This window comes from Fusarium musae, chromosome 10 (genome assembly GCF_019915245.1).
Source record: "Fusarium musae strain F31 chromosome 10, whole genome shotgun sequence".
In the NCBI taxonomy this organism is placed as follows: Eukaryota; Fungi; Ascomycota; class Sordariomycetes; order Hypocreales; family Nectriaceae; genus Fusarium; species Fusarium musae.
This window is the reverse complement of record NC_058396.1, coordinates 609,176-630,562: the sequence shown is the minus strand read 5'-3', so window position 1 is coordinate 630,562 and position 21,387 is coordinate 609,176. Positions and strand designations below refer to the sequence as shown.

The following is a 21,387-nucleotide window of genomic DNA, read 5'->3' as shown; positions in this document are numbered from 1 at the left end:
CAGTACTAAGCAGTCTCCAAGTAACTTTTTACTATTGACCCGTATTCAGCTGTCAAAAGAGATACATGATTCATGATTATCCATTCACTCTGATCTCCAAGCATGACTGATAAGTAGCTACGATACCGGGTGTTAGAGTCATGATAGGTTATCTGAGAGACAAGATAAGCGCTAAAACGTTTTGGGGCAACTGTACCATTCCCCTCGCATCACGGATGCCTTAGGGTAATACTCTTATGAATAGGACAGCAAGAGTTCATCCACAATGGGCACAGGAACAATTATTTTATGTTCAGACGATTATTATTTGTATCATGTAAAAACTGTATCGTATGAAATCACTCATCTATAACTTTACGCTAAGTTCCCAAGCAATTGCCAACGCCTTCTAAATGCATCCTATCCCGTTAAACCGCTCAGTAGGTGATGGATACAACCTTGTTCACGTACTCAGCACGCGTCTTGGCCAGCAGGTTATGTGCCAGCCATTTTCCAGCGTCCTCCCTTGAGATAGTGTATCCAATCTCCAGAGACTCTAACCCATTCTTGGGGTCTTCAACGCCCACGCGCACTGGCGTTTCGCTCTCACCATCCACCAACAAACTGCCCCGCACGATGGTGAAGTCTTCACCACTGTCGGCCAATCTGGTCTCCATGATCTTCTTGTCTTCGTGGGGAACCTTTAAAGCAATCGCATAAATGGGATAGAGTAGAAGGGGATAATCGCGACCAAAGTCGGACATGCCAGTGGTGCTGAAGGCGGTGATGTGAGGTCTTCCTACTGCACCATCTGCACGTATTTGTGCGAGGGCATCAAGAAGGACAGACATGCCGATTCGACAACAGTTGGGATCATCGATCGTCATTTTGTAGATAATGGGCTTTCCTCCAATCGTAGAGACAATTGCGTCGACGATTGAGCCGTCGTCCTTTTTTAAACAAGAAGCGACAGCCTTGATATCGTGGGCGTTGCCTTGGACAATTCGTAGATTGGACTGAGTTTTTGGTGAGACGTGCGCCTCAAGTTTTGCTGGGATTCGGCACAGAGCGATGCAGTAATGCCCTGCAGCCAGTGAATGCTTCAGCGCTGAGAGGCCTACGCCTGTGCTAGCGCCGAAGAATGCGACTGTCTTTGGTGAGGACATGGCAGTGCGATTGAGGCCTAGAAGATTACAAAGAGGTTGAAAAGGGGTGTTTCACTAGAAGAATTGTTTGATCTCGAATCTTTGTTGTTTTATTGTTAGAGCCTATCCTTTATTGTCGAGGACATGGCCGTTCTTTTGTAGATTTAGCTTGGGCCGACAGTTGACCGAAAGCGAACAGGCCTGTAAACAACCGCTAGAATCTCGCTCTTTTTTCGCGCTCCCTCGCGTGGCTGCCTGTCTGACTGCGCAAGTAGCACAACTGGACCAGCTTACACTTCAACACGATATCAACGTACCGAGACTTGCTTTGACAGTGCATACACTGAAGCATGGTCCTCAATATGTATGGGTTTCAAAAATTACCCCGACTTGTTGCATTAAAGACCGCCATACAAGCCGCAGTGTCTCGAGCTGGCTGATAACGCAATAGATCGGGCTGTGACCATGAAAATGCATCTATTGGTTACACCTAAGTTAGCATATGCGGTCAGCCTCTTACTGGACGCCATCCATGTTAAGGCGAGCACCTAAGGCAGCGGTCTAGACTGGCAAGCGTCGTGAGCATTGCGGCTGAGACTTGGTGTCTTGATCAATCATCGCCATTTGGGCGCTTGCAAACAAGAAGCAGAGTAATACTGCGAAAAGAAGGACTGCCAGTTCCCTCAGACCGCCATGGCGACACAAATGGTCCCTTCAAGCGATTCAAATGCACAGAGTCTTTGGGATCAAGCATTCAACTCCCTCGGCGCAGATCTCAAGACATCACTCGGCCAGGCTGCGACGCACAAGCGCGACATTCTAGCCGCCGCCCTAGAAGCAGCCGAGAACCGTAAAGCCACCAGTCTCCGGAAACGCTGGAAGTTCAAGCGCTCAAATGGGGAAGTCGTTATTATCCGAGATGTTCTCGAAAAGATTGCCAAATGGATCGATTCCTTCAAAGCGGTTGGCGATGCCGCTGTGCAGTTTGATGCCAGCAACGCTTCGCTGCCCTGGGCCGCTATCAGACTGCTTCTTCAAGTGACCGTCAACGATGTCCAGCAGTACGGGACCATGGTCCAGGACATCGAGGTGGTGTCTCGGATCATTGCGCGATACAAGGAGTTTGAGAATCTGCATCTTGGACGAGACCAACCCGCTGAGGCTGCGCTCGAAACAGCCCTCACGGTTCTCTATACAGAAGTCTTGATATACCTGGCACAAACCATTGCCTTCTTTTCACAATCAACCGCAGGCATGCTTACATCCCCATTGAGAGAGATGTCCACTGACTCTAGCAGTCCGACTCACCAAAAGTGTCTTTTGGACAGGTGATGATGGGATACAAAAGATCTTATCCAGAGAAGACGAGGTTCTCAAACTAGCCAAGCTTCAGGATACTTCGGATCTACGATTTATCCAGAAGACAGTTCTTCGTCTCAGAGATCAGATCAATAATAACACCAAGCGTATCGAAGAGGACGATTATATAAAGATGATATCCTGGATGTCTACGTCGCCATTCTCAATCCACCACGAGACCATATCCGAGTCAAGAACGCCAAACTTTGGTCAGTGGCTTCTGAAGCATGAGGCCTATAGAAACTGGTGCGAGTCCAGCTCTTCATCAACTCTATGGATCCGTGGGATAACGGGATCAGGCAAGACCAACCTTTTCTCTGTGATAGTCGATTCATTGCGGGCAGCCCGGTCTTCGCAGCCAGAATCAACGCCTTTTGCATACTTTTACTGCCTCGAAAGCGAGTCAGAACCGGAGAGATCATCAGTAGACGGGATCCTCCATAGCATTTTGCGTCAACTCGCGATCACAGAAACCCAAAGTGACGTTCGCGATTTTTTCTATTCCGACTTCCGACGCCGCTCGAGATCAGCTGTCCTTCGAGGACTAGATATCCCGAAATTGAGTAGAAAAGAGTGTGCGGATCGTATCGTTCAAGTCGCCAATGAAGACCCCATCACAATATTACTCGATGGTGTTGAGCAGGTTGAAGATGAGAGTTGTTATGTTCTCTTGCAGTCTTTATCTGAAATCATGTCAAGGGCTGCGAACGTCGTCAAGGTTTTAGTCACAAGCAGGAATAGCCTTGATATCCTCTCATCGCTGCCGACTGCGAACGAGGTTATTGTGACAGCTGACCATGTTCGTGATGACATGGCTCTGTTCATTACTCAGAAGATTGATCAACCCAAACTCATCAGTGGGAGGCTCTCTCAGGATAAAAGAAACTGCTTGATAAAGGAGCTGTTAGAGGGTGCAGGCGAAATGTAGGATCCCTTTCATGCGCCTTCATATTATTATCTTAACCAAGTAACTCTGGCTAGGTTTCTGTGGGCTCATCGACAGATACAGCAGCTCCGCAAGGTCAAGAACGAACGCGATCTGCTTCCATCTCTAAGGTCAAATATTCTATCTGATCTCGACATGCTTTACGAAAACGACCTCAACCAGATCTTGCAATCAGGAGACACATCGCGAGAACTCGCCATTCAGATCTTTTCCTGGCTGCTCTACATGAAAGCACCATTGACTCCTGAGGCATTATTGGTCGCTATCACTGCCACAAGCGCAGAGAATGTCCCTTACACAGAGGCGGACATATCTGTTGTGTGCTCGAACTTGGTGGTCATGGACCTCCATCACCAAGTTGTCCGGCTTGCTCATCATTCAGTCAGGGAGTTTATCCTCCGCACTAAAGAATCTCTGTTCTCCGCTCCACTAGCTCACAGCCTGCTGGCATCGACCTGCATAAAGGTCAGCGCGCGTGGTCCGCCTGACAACGGAAGCCTGGAACAGCAGGTTCAAGGCTTCTTCTTCTATGCCGCTACGCACTGGGCAGGCCACTTTGAGAGTTCAAGGGTTGTTAAGAAGGAGGAGAAGCTATTTCAAGACATGATCTCATTTGTCTTTGAGGACGAGGACTATGATGTCAGCCTTTCCTTCGAAGCCTGGCTAGATACTGCGAAGGAGATTGCACGACTGCTGCCGAGGGATCACCCAATGAAGCCGGCTCTTGATGCCGTGTCAAGCGAAACATCGTCTCCTCTCTTCTTAGCAGCTGTCTTTGGTATAGACGGCCTGCTGACTCTCATTGCAGAGGCGGAGAGTGATATAGACTGGGACCAACGGAACGACCTTGGGCACACCGCACTCTACCTTGCCGTTGCGACTGGTCATCTCTCCACTGTGACAGCTCTGATCGAGAAGGGTGCAGAGCTGAACGTCGAATGTGGTACATATGGAAGTCCATTGCATGTTGCGTGTTTCAGAGGATATCAAGATATCATGGAGATGCTGCTTCAACACGGCGCATCTTCAAAGTGTGGTTCGAAGTTTCAGAGTGCCATTCAAGCTGCATCTCAAGGCGGTCATGAAGATATTGTGATCTCTCTCATTGGCCACGATGCTGTTATTAACTCTGAGGGAGACTACGAGCAAGCCATACAGATGGCAACAGAGTATGGCTTCATCAAGGTCATCGACCAGCTACAAAAGCCAGAGTTCAAGCGCTTTGTAGACAAAGATACACCAGACAAACACAAAATGAGATTGGCCAAAGCCATCAAAGCTGGTCAGCTATTTGTGCTACAGCGTCAAATTTCCAAGATTTTCCCAAAAGACGCAGTAGCAATCGCAGCTCTCTACGGTCATACAGATATTGTCAAGTATCTTCTGGAGCAAGGCCTTGATATCGAAGCCGACGGTCAGTTCGGCACGCCACTGCGCTCAGCTTGCTTGATGAACCACAAATCCACGGTCGAAGAGCTACTCCAGCGCGGTGCCAATATAAACACAGAAGGACCCAAAGGCAATCCCCTCTATGTAGCCGCTGTGAAAGGCCACGTCGATGTTGTCAGGATACTACTGGAAGAAGCTGCAGACGTTCACAAGAGAACAGGGGCTTGTGGCACTGCCTTGCAAGCGGCAGCGTATTACGGCCATAGAAGGGTTGTTGAGATGCTTCTTGACGCCGGCGCAGATGTTCATGCTGAAGGTTCATCCCCAGACGCGTTCCATGCCGCTGCTGAAGGTGGCCATCAGAGCATCATCATGCTATTCCTGGAACGAGGCTACAAGTTCCTTTACGAGCCGCCGACTCCTAAGTATAAGAGAGCTCAACCCTCGCTATACCGGCCGCTTTATCGGGATGCTTCTCCTGGGAGAGAAAGACATCCTCGCCATAAACTGTGGCCAGAACTTTACAAGCAGACAAATGGAACCGTCGAATCTGTGGCTGATGTAGATGCCCGTGACAACATCACCCCAGTTGAGCATGATGATGAAGTAGAGATAGCCGCTATTGACCAGGGAAAGCATCTCCGTAACGACGGAGTTATGCAGGACGAGTCTCAGAAGAACCGCCCTCTGGAAGCTAGTGCTGCTAGAGGAAAGGACTCCGTTGTCAAGCTACTACTGGAGCAAAAGGAAACGTTAGGATTCAGGGAATATGAGGTTGTTACTGCTCTCAAGGCAGCTGCGTCCAATGGACACCTGAACACCGTTCGGATGCTGCTCGACCACGCCCTGAAGGTAAAAGTTTACTTTATTGAACGCATCTATGCAGCTTTGGAGAGCATACCAGAAGGGTGTCACGATATTTTGCAGCTTATTCTCGCCAAAGCCTCTGAGAGTGGCTGTACAGAGGAACAGATTGATCAGCTGAGGCTGAAACTTCCACCAGGAGAAGAAAAGTACAAAGTCGCAGTCATTGAGCAACAAAATCTGAAGGCAGATCTTCTGGCATGCTGTGCCTCAGGAAATGTAGCCGTTTTGGAGGCCATCATGAGTTGCCATCACCAACAGCTCCTGAAAGCCAACGATCTCCTGGAAGGCCTACAGAAAGCTGCAGAAAGGGGGCATCTCTCGGTAATCGAGAGTTTGTTCAAGCTTAGCTCTGATGTACAAGGCGCCGCCATTCCTGACAACACACTGATATGCGCCGCGGAAAAGGACCTGGAGATATTGAAGTTTCTCCTCTCTCGAAAGACCGATTTATCTAACTCAGAACTCCTTCTGAGCCGATTGGTATATGCGGCGTGTAGCAAGGGACAGCCCGACATCCTTGAGTACCTCGTATCTGATCTTGATGCCGATATCAATGCCAACATCCCTGAAGACGAGAAACCGAGGCGTCGCAGACGTATGAGGCAGTTCCTCCACGCTTGCCTTATGAGTGATGAAGCAGCTGATTCGAGATCGAGTAATGATCATCGTCTTCTCAGTCCTTTACAAGTCTGCCTGAGCGCTTTTGATATATCTGAGAGGTCTTACTATGCGAGTTGGTATATAGATGACGCAATGCCTCAGCAGCAGAAAGCGATACAAACACTACTGAGACTAGGGGCCGATCCGAATAGTCTAGGCGGAAAGAATGTTTATCCTCTTCCATATGCAGCAAGGTTCTGTCCAGGTTTCGTGGTCAAGGAGCTACTTGAAGCTGGAGCAGATGTCAAACTTGCAAGTCAAGGAGATCTAGCTCTTTTGGGAACAGTTCAGAGAGAAATGGAAGCCATGGAGGTGATGACCATGCTATTGGATAGTGGCCACCATCTTCCCGACTATTGCGATGGAGGCAAAGCGCTTCTAGACAAAGCTCTCGCGATATTTGAGGGTGATAGAGGGCGACAGAGTTTCCTTAGCATTATTGATGACCCTGACGGTCGCTTTTTACAGGCCCCGTCTCTGGATTACGTCTTTGAACAAGGGCCAGGGGCGGTACTCGAGTTCCTTTTACAGAAGTATGACACAGGTAAGCTGGAAGATACAAGATATGAGCTGGTTCTTCAGATGGCTTGCGTGCTGGGCAAAGTTCCTCTTGTTGAGTTGCTGTTATCTCGGGGAGTCGGTGTTGACGCTACGGGATACTACTATGGAAGTTCTCTGCAGGCTGCGGCACGTACTGGCCAGGTACAGATCATCAGGATTCTGTTGAACAAGGGGGCCAACCCGAATGTGATACAGGGCCGTTGGCACACATCCCTGCGCGCAGCGATTGTAGGCGGTCATATCGAAATCGTGCAGCTTCTGCTTCAGTATGGCGCAGATCCTAAGCTGAAGTACCAAACTGGACGACGGTCAGAGAACGAAAGAGAATCAGCATCATCGAGCACTCTTCAGCTTGCTCTGCAAGAGGGACATACGGAAATATCAAAACTACTCCTCGAGACAGAACCCGCACTGATCGAAGAAGAGGGCCGCCTTCAACATCCTCTTATCATAAGCTGTCAAAGAGGAGCTCACGCCATGACAGAGTTGCTACTAGAAGCCAATGCTTCGGTCAATGTTCGAGGCCGCAAGAACGCTAAAATCGCAAGTTTGGCGGCTCAAGATGCGAGTCCTCTGCATGCCGCGATTTCTGGAGGCCACATCAACGTCGTCCAAACGCTGTTGTCCAGAGGGGCTGATATTAACCTGGAAGTTAACGACTGTGACTGCCGAACACCATTGTTGGCAGCGATTAAACGAGGGGATTTGCGCATAGTGAGACTTCTTCTTGACTCTGGCGCAAAGATCAACAGGTTAAATCTTCAGGAAGCCTGCAGAAGTGGAGATCTTCTTGTTGTTGAGGCGCTTATTGAACAGCTGTTCAAAAACAGGGAGGATCCATTTGAGACCATCGATGAAACTTTGGACTCCCTGACGATGGAAAAGTTCACTGACTACAGAGTTCTCAATCTTTTACTTGACTATGTGCCTCCAACCCCCAAAAGATTTCTCTTCGTGTGTTCCTCGGGCTCTGCCCCCCTGGTACGAACAATGGTTCAACAGGGCATGAGTGTCGATGGCAGTGTTGAAGAAGAAGATAGCCCCTTGCAAGCGGCGTGTTACCACTTGAACTTTGAAGTGGTACGGCTACTCCTACAACGCGGCGCGAACGTCCGATCAAGATCATCTCAGCCAGGAGACCCAATTACGCTGGCGCTATGGGCTTGCGCTTTACCATTGCAGCAACAAATGGAGCAACGAGGGACAAGACATCAGAAATATCATACAGAAAGTGTGGACTACCAAAAGACACAGAGATGTACCAACATTGTTCAGATCTTACTTGAACGCGGTGCCAGTTCTGATGGTGGAACGGATGAATTGGAGAGTCCACTTCAGCTGGCTTCTTTCATCGGCAACTTTGAGATCTCCAAGCTTTTGATCACACACGGAGCCAGTGTAGATAAAATCACTGGAAGCTTCAAGACTCCCCTTTTTTCGGCTTTACAGGGGAACAACAGTGACATCATACGACTGATCCTGGAAAGGGGGGTCGACGTCAACTACGTTCATCCAATTCATGGCTCAGCATTGCACTTGGCCTGCCAGTACAATGATGAGTCACTTGTTCTCCAGTTGCTTCAACATGGCGCCTCACCCGCTTTGGAAGACGCAAACGGAGTCACGGCTCTTACATTGGCCCTCGAGTTTGCAGCTTCTCGTGGCGGTTATGGCGCATTCCAGAATGTACCCCAACTGATTTGCCAACACTCGACAACGCTCGATATCACAGATAGCGACATCATAGCGGCAGCTCGGCTAGAGCCCAGTGACTTGCTGTCTTTCCTCCTTGTCCGGAGAGAAGAAGAGCCAGTGACAGAAGATCTCATCATTCGTTTCCTCAGCGAAGAGAGATGTCCAATCCAGGAAAACGTGCAGGTCATGTTTGATCATAGTCAGGGATTGGAAATAACTCCAAAGATGCTGAATGTTGGACTCTCTGAACAGGCTTTCAAAAGTCTAACACAGGCTCGCAAGCTTTCACTTGACATCACTCCCGATATACTCGAATCTCAAACAGATATCGGGACCCTGAAAGCACTCATGGGGTATCAGCCCGGCGTCGAAGTAACGGAGGGTCTCGTGATTACAATACTTTCAATTGCACACGCGTCTCGTTACAGCCAATGGTGGCAACGGGAGGAGTGCACCAAGCTTCTCTTTTCAATCTGGCCTCGAGACTTTCCATTGTCAGTGACTAACGCCATGCTGAAAGCAGCAGAGTTAGTGCCCCATCTGGAGTTCTTACTCGAGCGCCTTGGTCCAGCCGAAGGACAGTTACAAGATGTCGCGATATGGACTTGCGAACAGGGCACTGATTATTCCGGCAGGCAAGAGACCTTGTTGGCACTGGTCTTGCAGGCTGACCCAAAAGTTGATCTCTCCCCAAGTCACCTTGAGAAAATAATGCTCGGTGCCAAGCCTTGGATGTTGGATATAGTCTTGACACATACGCCTTCCCTTCCAATCACAGAGAAGTTATTTTTCAGTATCTTCAGAGAGTATCCACAAGCTCTAGAGGTAACGCGCAAGGAGTTTGCGGAAGTACTTGTGAGGCATAAGAAGAAGTTTGTTTTCACAGAGAAGATTCGCGAGGCTATTGATAGGGCGTATCAAAAGCATTCTGATATTGAGAAGAGAAACACATGGTACGGTCTGAGGGAAAGGGATGAAACTGGGAGGAGACTGAGGCCAGGCAGGCACAGGGAGAATGATGGAAACAAGAACGACGATCACGTTCCCCCATGAGACAGGATCGGTAAGTAAGAGGAGCGATGGTAGCTTCATGGGAGTAGTTGATGTGATACCAGTATTCCCAGGGCTGAAATTGTATGAGATTTTCGCGCGGCTACTCTGAATAGGATTTCATCCGTAAATTTAGTCGAGTTTAGAGCGTTTCACTAAGCTTATTTTGGTGCCCCCTTTCCAAATCTCGAGTTTCTTGCTCTCAAGCTCTCCTGCGTCTGGGTCCAAGGTTATTCTTGGCCAAAGTATCCCAGACAAGAACAGCTTCACAATAAACGACACATGTATAATTGAACATTTGATTCGAAATAGCTAGCTGGGGTATAAGGTACAGAGGCTAAAGTACGAGTTTAAACAATGCACAGGCAAATTCCAGGCTCATTTCCAGACCGCCGAACTCAGAACCTTGAGCGCCTTCTTTACTCAGGAATAGGGCAAAGATCATAATTGCCGTTGACGTTGTTTCCCCACCAGCTTGGGAAAGGATGTCCTGGGCCACCAGCTCCGAACACGGCGAAAGAGAGGATGAACAGGACTGTCAGACTGGCACCGTCAAAAGCACCAGTCACGAGGTAAGAGTAGTCCCTGAAGATGCGAGGTCGGTAGTTTCGAAGATAAAACTGGACGAAGAAGCCGGAGAGAATCTGGCTCAGGATAACGCAAGTCTGACTCTGGTTGTAAGGGATATAACCAGCGAACTGGATGAACTGAGGAAAGTTGACATCGGCAACATCAAAGTTCTTGATCTTGGGATAGAACTGGAAGCTGTTAGTAGGTTGTTACAAAAGCTGATGGTTGGGGGGGTTTACCTTGTAAAAGATTCGGTGGAGCACAACCAGACCAGCACCGACAAGCAGACCGAAAGGAACGAGCTCATAAGTGCCACCGAGCTTGTAAAGGTAACCAGCAAGAGCCCAAGAGGTTGCATTAGTGTTGTAAGATTGCATGGTAGCACCACTCCAGGATGAGTTACCATCGCCGTCACGGAGAAGATCTCGGTTGCTGCCGACAATGCTGATCATGATAGCGTAGTTGATGAAGCCACCAAGAATAGTTCCCCAGATCTGAGTGAGGAACATGACACGAGGAGGGATTTTGACTGCATACTAGTAAGCATAGACATGGTAAGATTTATGAGTAAAACTTACGATATTCGCCCATCTTGAGATCACCAGACAGGTTGACAGCGTTGGCGATGACGTTGTGGGACCACGCAGCAAAGTACATGTTGCCGACAGGCTTGCCAGGAAGCATAAGACCAGCAATCATCTTGGAAAGGTTGTTGGTCGCAATACCGTTTCCATAGCGAGAGTAAAGGAGGGTGCTCTAGGACGAAAGTCAGCTCTGCGTGCGATATCATAGACCCTTCTCAACTTACGACTGGTGCAATGATGGAACCCATAATGAGGGAGACCACGTAAGCCCAAGCAGGGAGAGTAATGTTCTCCTTGATGACTACAACCAAGCCGAGAACAAAGCTACCAACGAGGACTGTTACATACCACCACCAGGGAGCCTCCTTGTAGTGCTTAGCCATGTGCTCGTGGTGGCGATCATCATATCGTCCCTCCCTGGCGCTCTTGAAAGCCTTGACGACGTCCTTGCCCCAGAAAAGGATGCAGTGAAGGATGAGAGCACCGATCTGTTGCAAGTTTAGCTTCTCATACGATCAAGGCAGACTCAAAGACTTACAGCAGCGTTGGCCATGAACATGGCGTAGGCAAAGGTACCAGTCAACCTGGGAAGACCAAACTCCAACAAGCGTGACTCGTTGAGAACTCCGCCTTCGAAAACCTCAGCAACGGGATAGGTAGTACCATTGGCCATCAAGAGTCGAGTAGACATGAAAGGCAGAGACTTGGCACCCCAGCCATCTCCGTAGTAGATGCCAGCCATGACGATATAGCAGACCACAAATCCGATAGCCATGTGAGCTTGAAGGGGGAGCGGGAAGGAGGTGTTGAAAGAGGTAATCTGCACATGTCAGTTCAAGTTCCATATAGTTGCTTGGAGAAACTTACATATTGCCAGTCCAGAGAAATGCTGAAGAGGCCAAGACCCTCGTTATTAGTAGCACCGCCAAAGACGCGGGTGAGGTTCTTGGCAGTGTTTCCGGTCGCCTTCATGGCGGCCAAGCACTTCCCGAGTTGGTTAGCGAAGGTCAAGAATAATCATTGGGGGTGTAACTTACAGGAACCGAGACTGAGTTGAGCCAGGGAAAGATGTAGGCTGGGAAGAACTCGTAAAACGACATGCCACCGAAACTGTACCAGAAGACTCGGAGAGGCTTAGAGTCCTTGACCTCCTGCCAGTGAAGACCCTGGAGAGTCTTGACAGTGGGCAAGTTACTCCAGAAGACAGCATCGACGTGCCAGACAGCAACAGGACGCATGATACCGCAGAGACCGTAACCGAACAGACCGATGGAAATGGTGCTCAGGATAACCGTAGTTGGGCTCAATGGCATGTTGTAGAAGAGATCCTGGGCGGCGAAGACCTGAACACTTGCAGCAGCGTTGGAGGCCGAGGTAGCTGTGATGGCACAGATGGCGTGTTCCTTGAGACCCCATGGTCCAGGGTTGATGAACTTGATGAACTTGATCAGGAAGGGGAGTGAGCCGGTGTTGCCCTTGGCTCTCCATCGAGCTTCGAAGTTGTCGCCGCGGGGGAGGGCAAAGGCCCAAGCGTTGCCGATGAAGTAGGAGATCAGGACGATAAAGGTACCCTGGATGGTGATCATAGTAGGCTTGAACTATAGTTGATTATATTATATTAGATGACATCTCATCAAAGTCTATGTGGAACGAGCCACGTACAGTGTAGATCTGGTACATGACAGCCTGGAAACAAGCAAGACCTGAGGCCAACAGAATACTTCGGAATGTCAAAGCGTTATCGTGATCGTCTCTCATCGGGAGCAAGTGGCGAGAAGCATCGGCACCAGTAACAATAATGGCATCTTTGCTATCGCTGTCGCTTTCGTCGGTATGAGATGCATCGTGAACCTCGGGGCCAAGAACAGCGTTCTTTGCGTCGCTCTTTTCATCGATGTCCGTTGGGCTGGGGACAGGGAAGACCGAGGTCTCAAAGGTATCCTCGGGGCCGTGAGGCCCCTTGGGCTCGACATTTGTGGGCGACATGCTTGAGCAGTCCTCTTCCTAAGAATGGTAAAGAGGGGTTTTGATGTCGTTTGTGTAACAGTCCACAGCTGGCTCAAATCATCTGGGCTGCAGAGTCAATCTACGCAAGGGGCAGCACCGCATCTTTATCTAAAACCACATCGTGGGTGATACCATCGCATTACACGATGAGCGAATGTAACATCCCTTGGTTCTGGAACTTGGATATCGTATACCACGGCGATAAGGAACAGAGACGTCGGCCGCGTCTCACAGGAGTTCCCAGTTTCTCGAGGTCCTTTTGCAAGATCAATTCCCTTCTTGGACATTTGCCTCTGGGGGAGAATGGACCCTCGTGGTCCCATTGCAACATACCGAAACCCTGTTCTCCTGCTCTTTTTGTACTAGCCACGTCCCAATCTGTAACCCTCCCGCGCGCATATCGTGGAGGCGTTAGCGTTGAACTGTCGCCTCAAGTCCCCGAGGCTAGAAACGTCTTGGCCTTTGCCTCAACAGGTTATGCCTCCATGTTGCGCTATCGATTGCACACTCGGAAGAGCCGCATTTGAAGCCCGCCTCACCCGATACCACCAGGAACTTGTGTTAGCGACTGCCAGAGTTGGTGACATTGCCTCCCAGTCATTGGTTGCAGAGTGGCTAAATGTTGATTGCGACATACTGATTAGCAGGGGTCTTTGACAAAGGGTCTCAGACTGTTATAATCAAAGCGCGGTTATTGGTTTGAGCCTCGGAAGAGCTCATATTACAGGGACTTTTTTATGGTGTTGGTCCAAACCCTTGTCAATTTAGACGGAATGGTACGTAGTTATTGTACACTAGAAATCCAGAATTCTGGAACACGCCATGTCAGCACCCAATTGATAAGGTTTAAATGGTGATGTAACAATTCTACAGCATATTAACTGATGTCTGAGAGCGTTGACTGAGACCTAAACCCCATCGTGAGCGGTAAGTGGGAATGATATCGATGGACCGAGTATGTACTGTAGTTCTCGCAGAATGACACCAACATGCCTTTCGACATCCCACATTCCGGTGTTACATGGCCAGTGCAACCGGTTCAGTGGGATATATGGGGGATCCTTGGGCCCAACCGCTTGACTTTGGGGCCGGTGACCTTTTGCAACGCACGTCAGATACAATCGGACCTCTAGTATATGGAACCTTTGATCACCAAGGGGTCAAGGCCGAGACAGTAGCAGAAGCGCCGACAATAGATTCAAGCTTAAGTTGACTTAGGGTTAAGCGGCAGGATTGGGTCGCTTGTTCTCGATCTTGTTGATTCATTTATCGGCAGATTCGCCCTCTTATCTGGGTCGTTTTCTGCCGTGATAACCGGAAAGTAGTCACGTGGCCCGGGTTTGCAATTAAATCGGGAGGGTCTTGAGGAACTTTTGCTCGGTGCGACTTATTCGTCAACAACCTTTAAAAATGCGTCATCTAAGCTATCTTTTGAGGACCCAAGATGCGAAGGTCCATTGCGACGAGTTTGGCTTTCAATTAATTGCAATTTCATCTCTTTTGCACTTAAAAATTCTCTGATATTCAACACATTCTCTCATCGAAACGGTCGATACATAAATAGCGTCGGCGGGACTTGTCTGCTCTAGTCCGGATTCGAAATATCCCGATATCTTGATACAGTCTAGCACGAGCCCCTTCCAGACGCCAATGTTACTGCCAAGCCGGCACTGATCGGTCTCTTGGACCTCCACATTGATACGTGCGGCCGCTATCTCAACGTGAGGCATGACCCCCCAGTACCTCGCCGCTTTCCACGATGCCATGGCCAGGTCGAGACTGAACCTCACTCTCGAGTGCTTCGAGTTGGCAACTTTTGCCTTCCTCTTCTCCAGTAGTCTTTCATAGCAGCGTCCTGTAACATTTGACTTGCCTAACAGAGCAAATCGCCCTCTGATGAGGAAATGCAACGCTTCCAATTTCACTCCGATGAATTTAGTGCCATCAATGACCGAAGACTTAAGCATTTTGGTACTCTATGTATCAGAAAGGATCTATCAGAGACGGTGTACAATGGCAGGAGACCTTGGAACTGACAGATTGTTCTGCATCAAACCTATCAGTGTGACATCGCTTGGCAATTATGCTTAAATCGATTTGATATCCCATTCTGGAGTAGTATTTTTGATCTTTCCAATCCATGCATCTATGCTAGAGCGTGGCTCAAAGGATTCTGACAAAGGTCCCTGATCTATATCATGGTACTCCAGAGAGTTCCATCACAAGTACGGATAGGATACAGAAGTCCTTCACAGCTCCAACCAAGGTGCATAAGATCTTTCCATGGTGGCGGGTCGAGATCTGATGGACAGGGAATCAGACATCTCCAACAGTTCCTTGCAACGTATCATTCGAGCATGACCACCAATGCCAATTAAACACCTTATGCTGCTCGTGCATGGGGGAAGTTTACATGCAGTCCTTCCACCGGGGATCTCATGTCGTTGGAAGAATATAGCCCTCTAGCCTATTTTTCCCATGCCCAACAAGGAAGGTCGGTGATGTCTTATCACTCCAATGGTTGTTGGTTATTACCGCGGCTATAACGGCTTCTTATGTGGCAAAGACAAACGATATTCTTGTATCGTGGTGCTATTGCGATTGATATAATAATCATCACGCCATGGATGTCATTTCTCCGTTGGCCTGTCTTACTTTCGCCTGCCTTGCCACCAAGAGAAAAGTTTGGTTGATCAATTGACTTGGTCTGTAGACAATTACGGCAGTCTTGAAATAGCATAGTAAAATGCTGGAGGCAAGTCGCAGTATAGACCACTGACCAGAGCAAGATCATATGGATGAAGACATTCATTTCATGATATTACCACGATAAATCAGGACAATAACTGAAACATGAAATAAATATTGTTGGAACTTGAAAGGATACAGAAATTCTGCGAGGTATATGTGTCGGAATGAGTAACAATGAGCAGAGAAGGTTGATTTCCATGGGCAACGATGCTAACTCAAAGAGGTCGCCAATGGACTTCTCTAGGCTGTTCTTAGTGAGTAGTACTGGAATAACTAATATACAGCCAGTCAGATATCTCGATTCCTTGGAGTTAGAAAATTCGTTGCTTACTCTCGTTCATCGCTGGTCGGCTCGCTCAGCCTTGGCTCTTGAGTGAGCGAACGGTTATCTGCCCTATGTAACGGATGAAGATATCGGACGACACCTGCGCGTATACACTCTCTTGAGCTACTAATTTTCAACCCAAGGAATGTTTACTATGTTTCGTTTTCATAGTTAGGCGATGGCATGCTGTTGCAAAAATCTTACCTCGATGAAGGAAGCAGCCTCAAGAAACCAAATCCTGATATGAAGCTTTCGTCAGAAACTCGACCCAGCACTTTCAATTTGTTGTTAAAACCTGATGCGACAAGTCTCCAGATTCTGTTGATATTTAGAACCTGGCTTTCTCAGCCACACTCAACTTTACCACCTAGTTTTGTAATAAAGTAATAGTTTGCTTTGAAAAAAGGATCATTATTTCAACCGAGCTTTGCAGTCACAATCACACTAACAGATCAAATACCAAATTACCCCTGTTGCACCTTACGTCCTGTACCAATAAAACATATTGTTACAATAGCTAGAGAACCCACTATAAGATTTTGTTATCGATCCTATAGCATTCCCATGACATGTGATATTCATTACGGATACCATGCGAACCAGGTGTTATAGGTTAGGTAACTTAGCCAACTCATCAGGACTAATAATAATTGCGACCCTTCAAACAACCTACATGAGGTAAAAGACACTCTGTAAACCATTTTCTTGCAAGTAATGAGGCTTTGACAAGGCATGGCTTTTCTGCACAGTAGAGGAGTAAGGTTGCAGAAAAGCAGAGCGAGGCGTAATGAATATGATGACCATCTCTCAAAGCGTATACCGATAAGGTTCAGATAAGCGATACGGCCTAGAAGGCCAACTATCTATAATAACAGCATAGCCACTCATGTTTTCCTAGCATTCACTTTTTAGGTATGTATTCAACTTGAAGTAACAACTGCCGAAACTAAGCCACCTTCAGATTACGGATCTTTGCGTCCGCAGCGAATCTGGGCAAGTTTGTCTGGTTGGGTGTTTAGCCTCAAGAGGGGAACAACCTTCAGAGATCAGCCCTAATTTCCAGGGGTGAAGGATCCAATTGTTGCACCAATGGTAGTCGCCTATAGGGCATTTAAGCTTAGTGCTCACGCTGTTCCGCGCTTCGGGTTTTAGTCTACAGCGGACCGTTGAGCCACCGTCTTGGCCACACGACAATGCAATTGAGACTCGTGCTGGAGAGGGAAAAAGCGGCAGTTGGAATTGGGAAAAGGTTGTATTCCTGTTCAAATCAGGACAATCTCTCCGGAGCATAATAGCCATAAATAACATGTTAAGGTGGCAGTCCACTTCCCGCGTATTGCTGGGCACAGCCCTGTAAGGACACTGAAGAGGTAAGCACTAGCCCCTCAGAATGACAAAGCAGCCAACCACGAGCTTGCATCGAGTTCCCACGCGAAACGATCGCTGCCAATTCTGGCTTCATCACCTTTTCTCACGCACCAAAGTCCCTCCAAATCTCCGCTCCCGCTGCAACGCGATGCTGGGTAAAAAGTCCAATGGACGCCCATGTGAAGCTGGGCCGCTGGCTGCTTCGCCTTGGCCCTCTCGGATACCATTCTCTTTCTGTCAGCGTCACTTTCGCTTCTAGTCTTACGCTTTGCTTTGATGGACGTGCCGGTGTTTGTTAGCTGACGAGGCTGGAGCCTGTGCCTCTTTTTCTTTCCATCCCAACGCCATTCTCTCGATATCTGACGATAATCGACATGTCTCGCTCGGCGATTGCGGTTGCGTGCCTTTTGGCAAGGCCGGTAGCTGGTTTGGCTGGATGGTGGACTTGGTCGCCCTACACTCTGACACCGCATTTCGCATACCAAGACCCGGGATCTGGCGATATTCTGCACAGCTCGTGCAATAGCAATGGATCGGCTTCCTTTTCGACGAAAAACCCAAACAAATTTCCGCTTAAGGAGCAACCCAAGGCCGCGACACCGCTCGCTATTTCAGGATGGTGGGACGACGACCTCAATACGCCAATCGTGAGCATCTCCCAGCTCTCCTTGACGAAGCTTCGCTAATTTTTCAGGCCTCCGTATTCTACCAGAATGCCGACGACGGGATCGTGAATGCGTACTTGATATGCGACAACACAACAGGCAATTACAAGCTCGACACCGATGGCCAAGAGGTCGTTTCCGACTCGGCTGGGCTGCCCTCAGTGAACGAAAAGACTGGATTGGCGGTCGCAGAACTTGGAGACTCAGGCGGCTCCCGAGTCTACTACCACGACGAAGATGGACGAGTCAACCTCCTCGCATACGATGACGATACCGATTGGCGATACGATGGTCCAGTTTCGCTGAAGAAGCCGGGTGGTATGACGATAGCGGCTGTACAAACAAAGGGCACCAACGTTTCGGTAGTGTATCCTTACGATAGCAAGGACATTGTTGTTGCTCGCTACAATAACAATAACAAGAGCAAATGGCGCCTAGGTAAGGACAGACATTTCCGCAAGGGTAATAGTGTAGCTGACAGGCACTCCAGAATCCTTCCCAACGCCGTTCGATAGCCCAGCGCCGACGAATGCGACCGAGCCTTCCGATATTCGACTCGATACATCAACAGCGGCATCGCTCACTCTCCCCTCCTACGACAATTCTGCCGTTGATCTAGGCATTGCGAACCAAGCTGGCAAGGGATTGACAGTGTTTTATATTGGCAAAGACTCTCAGTTACACGCGATAACACATAAGAACGGCGATTGGGCAGAGGAGGACAGTCCCGGGAAGAAGAAATGGCCTGAAGCAGACGACGCTTCCGCGCGCTTGGCTGTTGTTTCACCGCTGGACTCAGACGAGATATGGGTATACTACATGAGCGGCGATAAGATCCAAGAGCTACACAAATCTGATGGTGGATCTTGGGACAATGCGCAAACACCATCGTCAAATAACTCTGCGGACAGCGACTCGGGATCTGAAGGCGGCGACGAGGCAACAAGCACAGGCGGTAATTCTGGCGCAAAAGAGACAGATAGCGCCACATCTGATTCAGACACGGGAGGAATGACAGCTGGAGCAAAGGCCGGTGTTGGCGTTGGAGTCAGCGTGGGTGTGCTTGCAATTGCTGCTGGTGCGTTTTTCTTCCTGCGCCGAAAGCGTCAGGCGCCTGTTGACAGCGAGCGTAAAGGGTCGGCTGAGCTGGCTACTTATCATCCTGTTGAGCTGCCGACCGAGGTGCATGAGCCGCAGGAGTTGTCGGGGATACAGAACCAACAGTATGAGCTGCTTGGCGACACGAGGAGGAGGACGTAGAGCAGTATCTAGTTGAGTCCGCAATACCATGCCTTGTTTGAGCCACAGTAAACCGTGATGGCTCTCCATTGACCTTATCCCCGCATCAATTATCTTGTCAGCTGCCACTCACTCTCCAGATCCAGAGCCAAGAAACATGCTGAAACCTGCCACCAACCGCTTTCACTCGTGAATAAAACCCACCAATGTCTCGACTCGATTATGTCACTGACCCATGAACCCACTCACATTCCAAGGTTTTCCAAGATAACCTTAACCTCCCGCTCCACTTTTCAAGGCACAATTGCTCCGGGATGGACATTCACACTTGATCATTGACGTAATGTTCCAGGAACGCGATCGATCAAAGTCAAGAGCACGCGACATGTCAAACTTCAACTCTACAAGCCCAACATCACTCCCTGTAGACAAGAGTCAGCATGTCTAGCAGTGTTGTTAGCACCTTTGTCGGCGCTATTCAAGCGTCGGCGTCTGTTCTCTTGACCATCTTCTATGGTGTTGTCGCGGGGCAGACGAAGCTTCTTAGCGTTGAGACGGGACGGCAGATCTCAAAGATCTGCATCAAGATGTTTCTCCCTGCGCTTCTGATCGTGAATCTTGGTACGCAGATTGAAGCCTCCAATGCGCTTCAATACATTCTCATTCTCGGTAAGTCAGTCATCTCTCTCTCGAGCCCACAAGCCTAATAGATTCGTAGGATGGGCACTCGTCTACAATCTCGTCTCAATCGGAATCGGGTACGCCCTCACCAAGGTTCTCAGTCTCCCGAAATGGTTCACGCCCGCAATCACCTTCAACAACACCACGTCTTATCCTCTCCTCCTGATCCAATCCCTCGGTTCGGCTGGTGTTCTCTCCAACCTGGCAAAGTCCGATGACGATACCAGCGACGCAATCATCGATCGAGCAAAGTCCTTCTTCCTCGTCTGTTCAGTCATCTCCAACATGCTCACCTTTGGTCTCGGCGGAACCCTTCTTGGAGTCAGTGACGAAGATCCCGTCGACGCTATGGACGCCGATCTGAGGGATCGAGCGGGACATAACGATTCACCAGATGAGAGTGGCTCGGACGAAGAGAACGGAGAGTCCAACGAACGAACATCTCTCCTTCCTGGACCGCTCCCGCGATACGCAAAGAAGGCGTCTCGGGGTACTGCGCAAGCTCAACACGCTGTATGGGACAAGCTGCATCCTCGCATTCAGCACGCGCTGGCTCTCACGACTCAATTCATCAGCCCGCCATCTGTCGGCGCCACCATTGGTGTCATTCTCGCCTTTACGCCTCCCCTTAAGAAGTCTTTCTTTGCTGACAGCGAGGATGGCGGTATCTTCAACGCCTGGTTGACTGTTAGTCTCAAGAACATTGGAGAACTTTTCGTCACCCTGCAGGTCATTGTCGTTGGCATCAAGCTCGCCCACAGTCTTCGTCGCATGCGTCAGGGACACGACTCGGGTAGCATCCATTGGATCCCCCTCTCGATCGTTGTCCTCATTCGCTTCTTTATCTGGCCCGTGTAAGATCATCCCCGAAGCTCTATCCACGCTTTCACTACTGACACTGGCAATTAGACTCAGCATTTTGTTCATTCGAATGCTCATTACCCAGACCGACGTCCTTGGTCAGGATCGTGTCCTCTGGTTCACCATGATGCTGATGCCCGCTGGTCCTCCGGCCATGAAGCTTGTGGCCATGGCGGAGGTCGACGACGCGGACGAGGATGACAAGATGTCAATCGCTCGAGTGCTGATGGTAAGGCACTCCTTGATCAAATTTCTCTAAGTCTTACTCACATTTCTTGCAGACTTGCTATGCTGTCTCTCCTTTGTTGTCTCTCGCAGTGGTCGCAAGTCTGAAAGCTTGTACTTGAGTGGCGGCGTCGTGTCAGCGACTTGCTGAAAAACGGGAACCGCTGTCACAGTACCAGGGTTCCCTCCCGAATCGAATCACCGGTACCATTGCGGCGTAGTTGGTGATCTCTTGAGCTTCGATCTTGTACACCTGCGGTGGGAGCCTGGCATCCTTGCGTGGAAGAATCATCCACTTCGCCCTTATTGCCCTCCCCCAAAACACAGAAGCAAGATCGATTGAAGGTGTCTTTCTCATTTTTTTGACCAAGAGGTATACACTACTGCGTTATGTAGGATGAAAGAACAGTACCAGGTCATAGAAGACTAAGAATACAAAAAGTTACATTTTCCATCAGCT

The 21,387-nt window shown here is 49.1% G+C and overlaps 5 protein-coding genes across 5 annotated transcripts; 3 read left to right on the top strand and 2 right to left on the bottom strand.

The window, feature by feature from the left end:
• Positions 1-416: 416 nt before the first annotated feature.
• On the bottom strand, positions 417-1,145 carry J7337_012374 (uncharacterized protein; the record flags this gene model as incomplete). The annotated part of the gene is made up of 1 exon (XM_044829900.1): positions 417-1,145. The coding sequence occupies one exon, from the start codon at positions 1,143-1,145 to the stop codon at positions 417-419; it is 729 nt and encodes a 242-aa protein (XP_044674816.1).
• Positions 1,146-1,817: 672 nt separating this feature from the next.
• J7337_012373 (uncharacterized protein) lies at positions 1,818-9,654 on the top strand (the record flags this gene model as incomplete). The annotated part of the gene is made up of 3 exons (XM_044829899.1): positions 1,818-2,452; positions 2,484-3,407; positions 3,465-9,654. 3 exons carry the CDS (start codon positions 1,818-1,820, stop codon positions 9,652-9,654), a joined length of 7,749 nt encoding a protein of 2,582 aa, XP_044674815.1.
• A 416-nt stretch (positions 9,655-10,070) lies between these two features.
• On the bottom strand, positions 10,071-12,791 carry J7337_012372 (uncharacterized protein; the record flags this gene model as incomplete). Its single annotated transcript, XM_044829898.1, has 8 exons — positions 10,071-10,409; positions 10,461-10,750; positions 10,800-10,977; positions 11,030-11,293; positions 11,344-11,625; positions 11,673-11,789; positions 11,843-12,403; positions 12,468-12,791. 8 exons carry the CDS (start codon positions 12,789-12,791, stop codon positions 10,071-10,073), a joined length of 2,355 nt encoding a protein of 784 aa, XP_044674814.1.
• A 5,081-nt stretch (positions 12,792-17,872) lies between these two features.
• On the top strand, positions 17,873-19,181 carry J7337_012371 (uncharacterized protein; the record flags this gene model as incomplete). The annotated part of the gene is made up of 2 exons (XM_044829897.1): positions 17,873-18,359; positions 18,412-19,181. 2 exons carry the CDS (start codon positions 17,873-17,875, stop codon positions 19,179-19,181), a joined length of 1,257 nt encoding a protein of 418 aa, XP_044674813.1.
• Positions 19,182-19,600: 419 nt separating this feature from the next.
• On the top strand, positions 19,601-21,049 carry J7337_012370 (uncharacterized protein; the record flags this gene model as incomplete). Its single annotated transcript, XM_044829896.1, has 4 exons — positions 19,601-19,829; positions 19,879-20,695; positions 20,751-20,931; positions 20,984-21,049. 4 exons carry the CDS (start codon positions 19,601-19,603, stop codon positions 21,047-21,049), a joined length of 1,293 nt encoding a protein of 430 aa, XP_044674812.1.
• Positions 21,050-21,387: the final 338 nt, after the last annotated feature.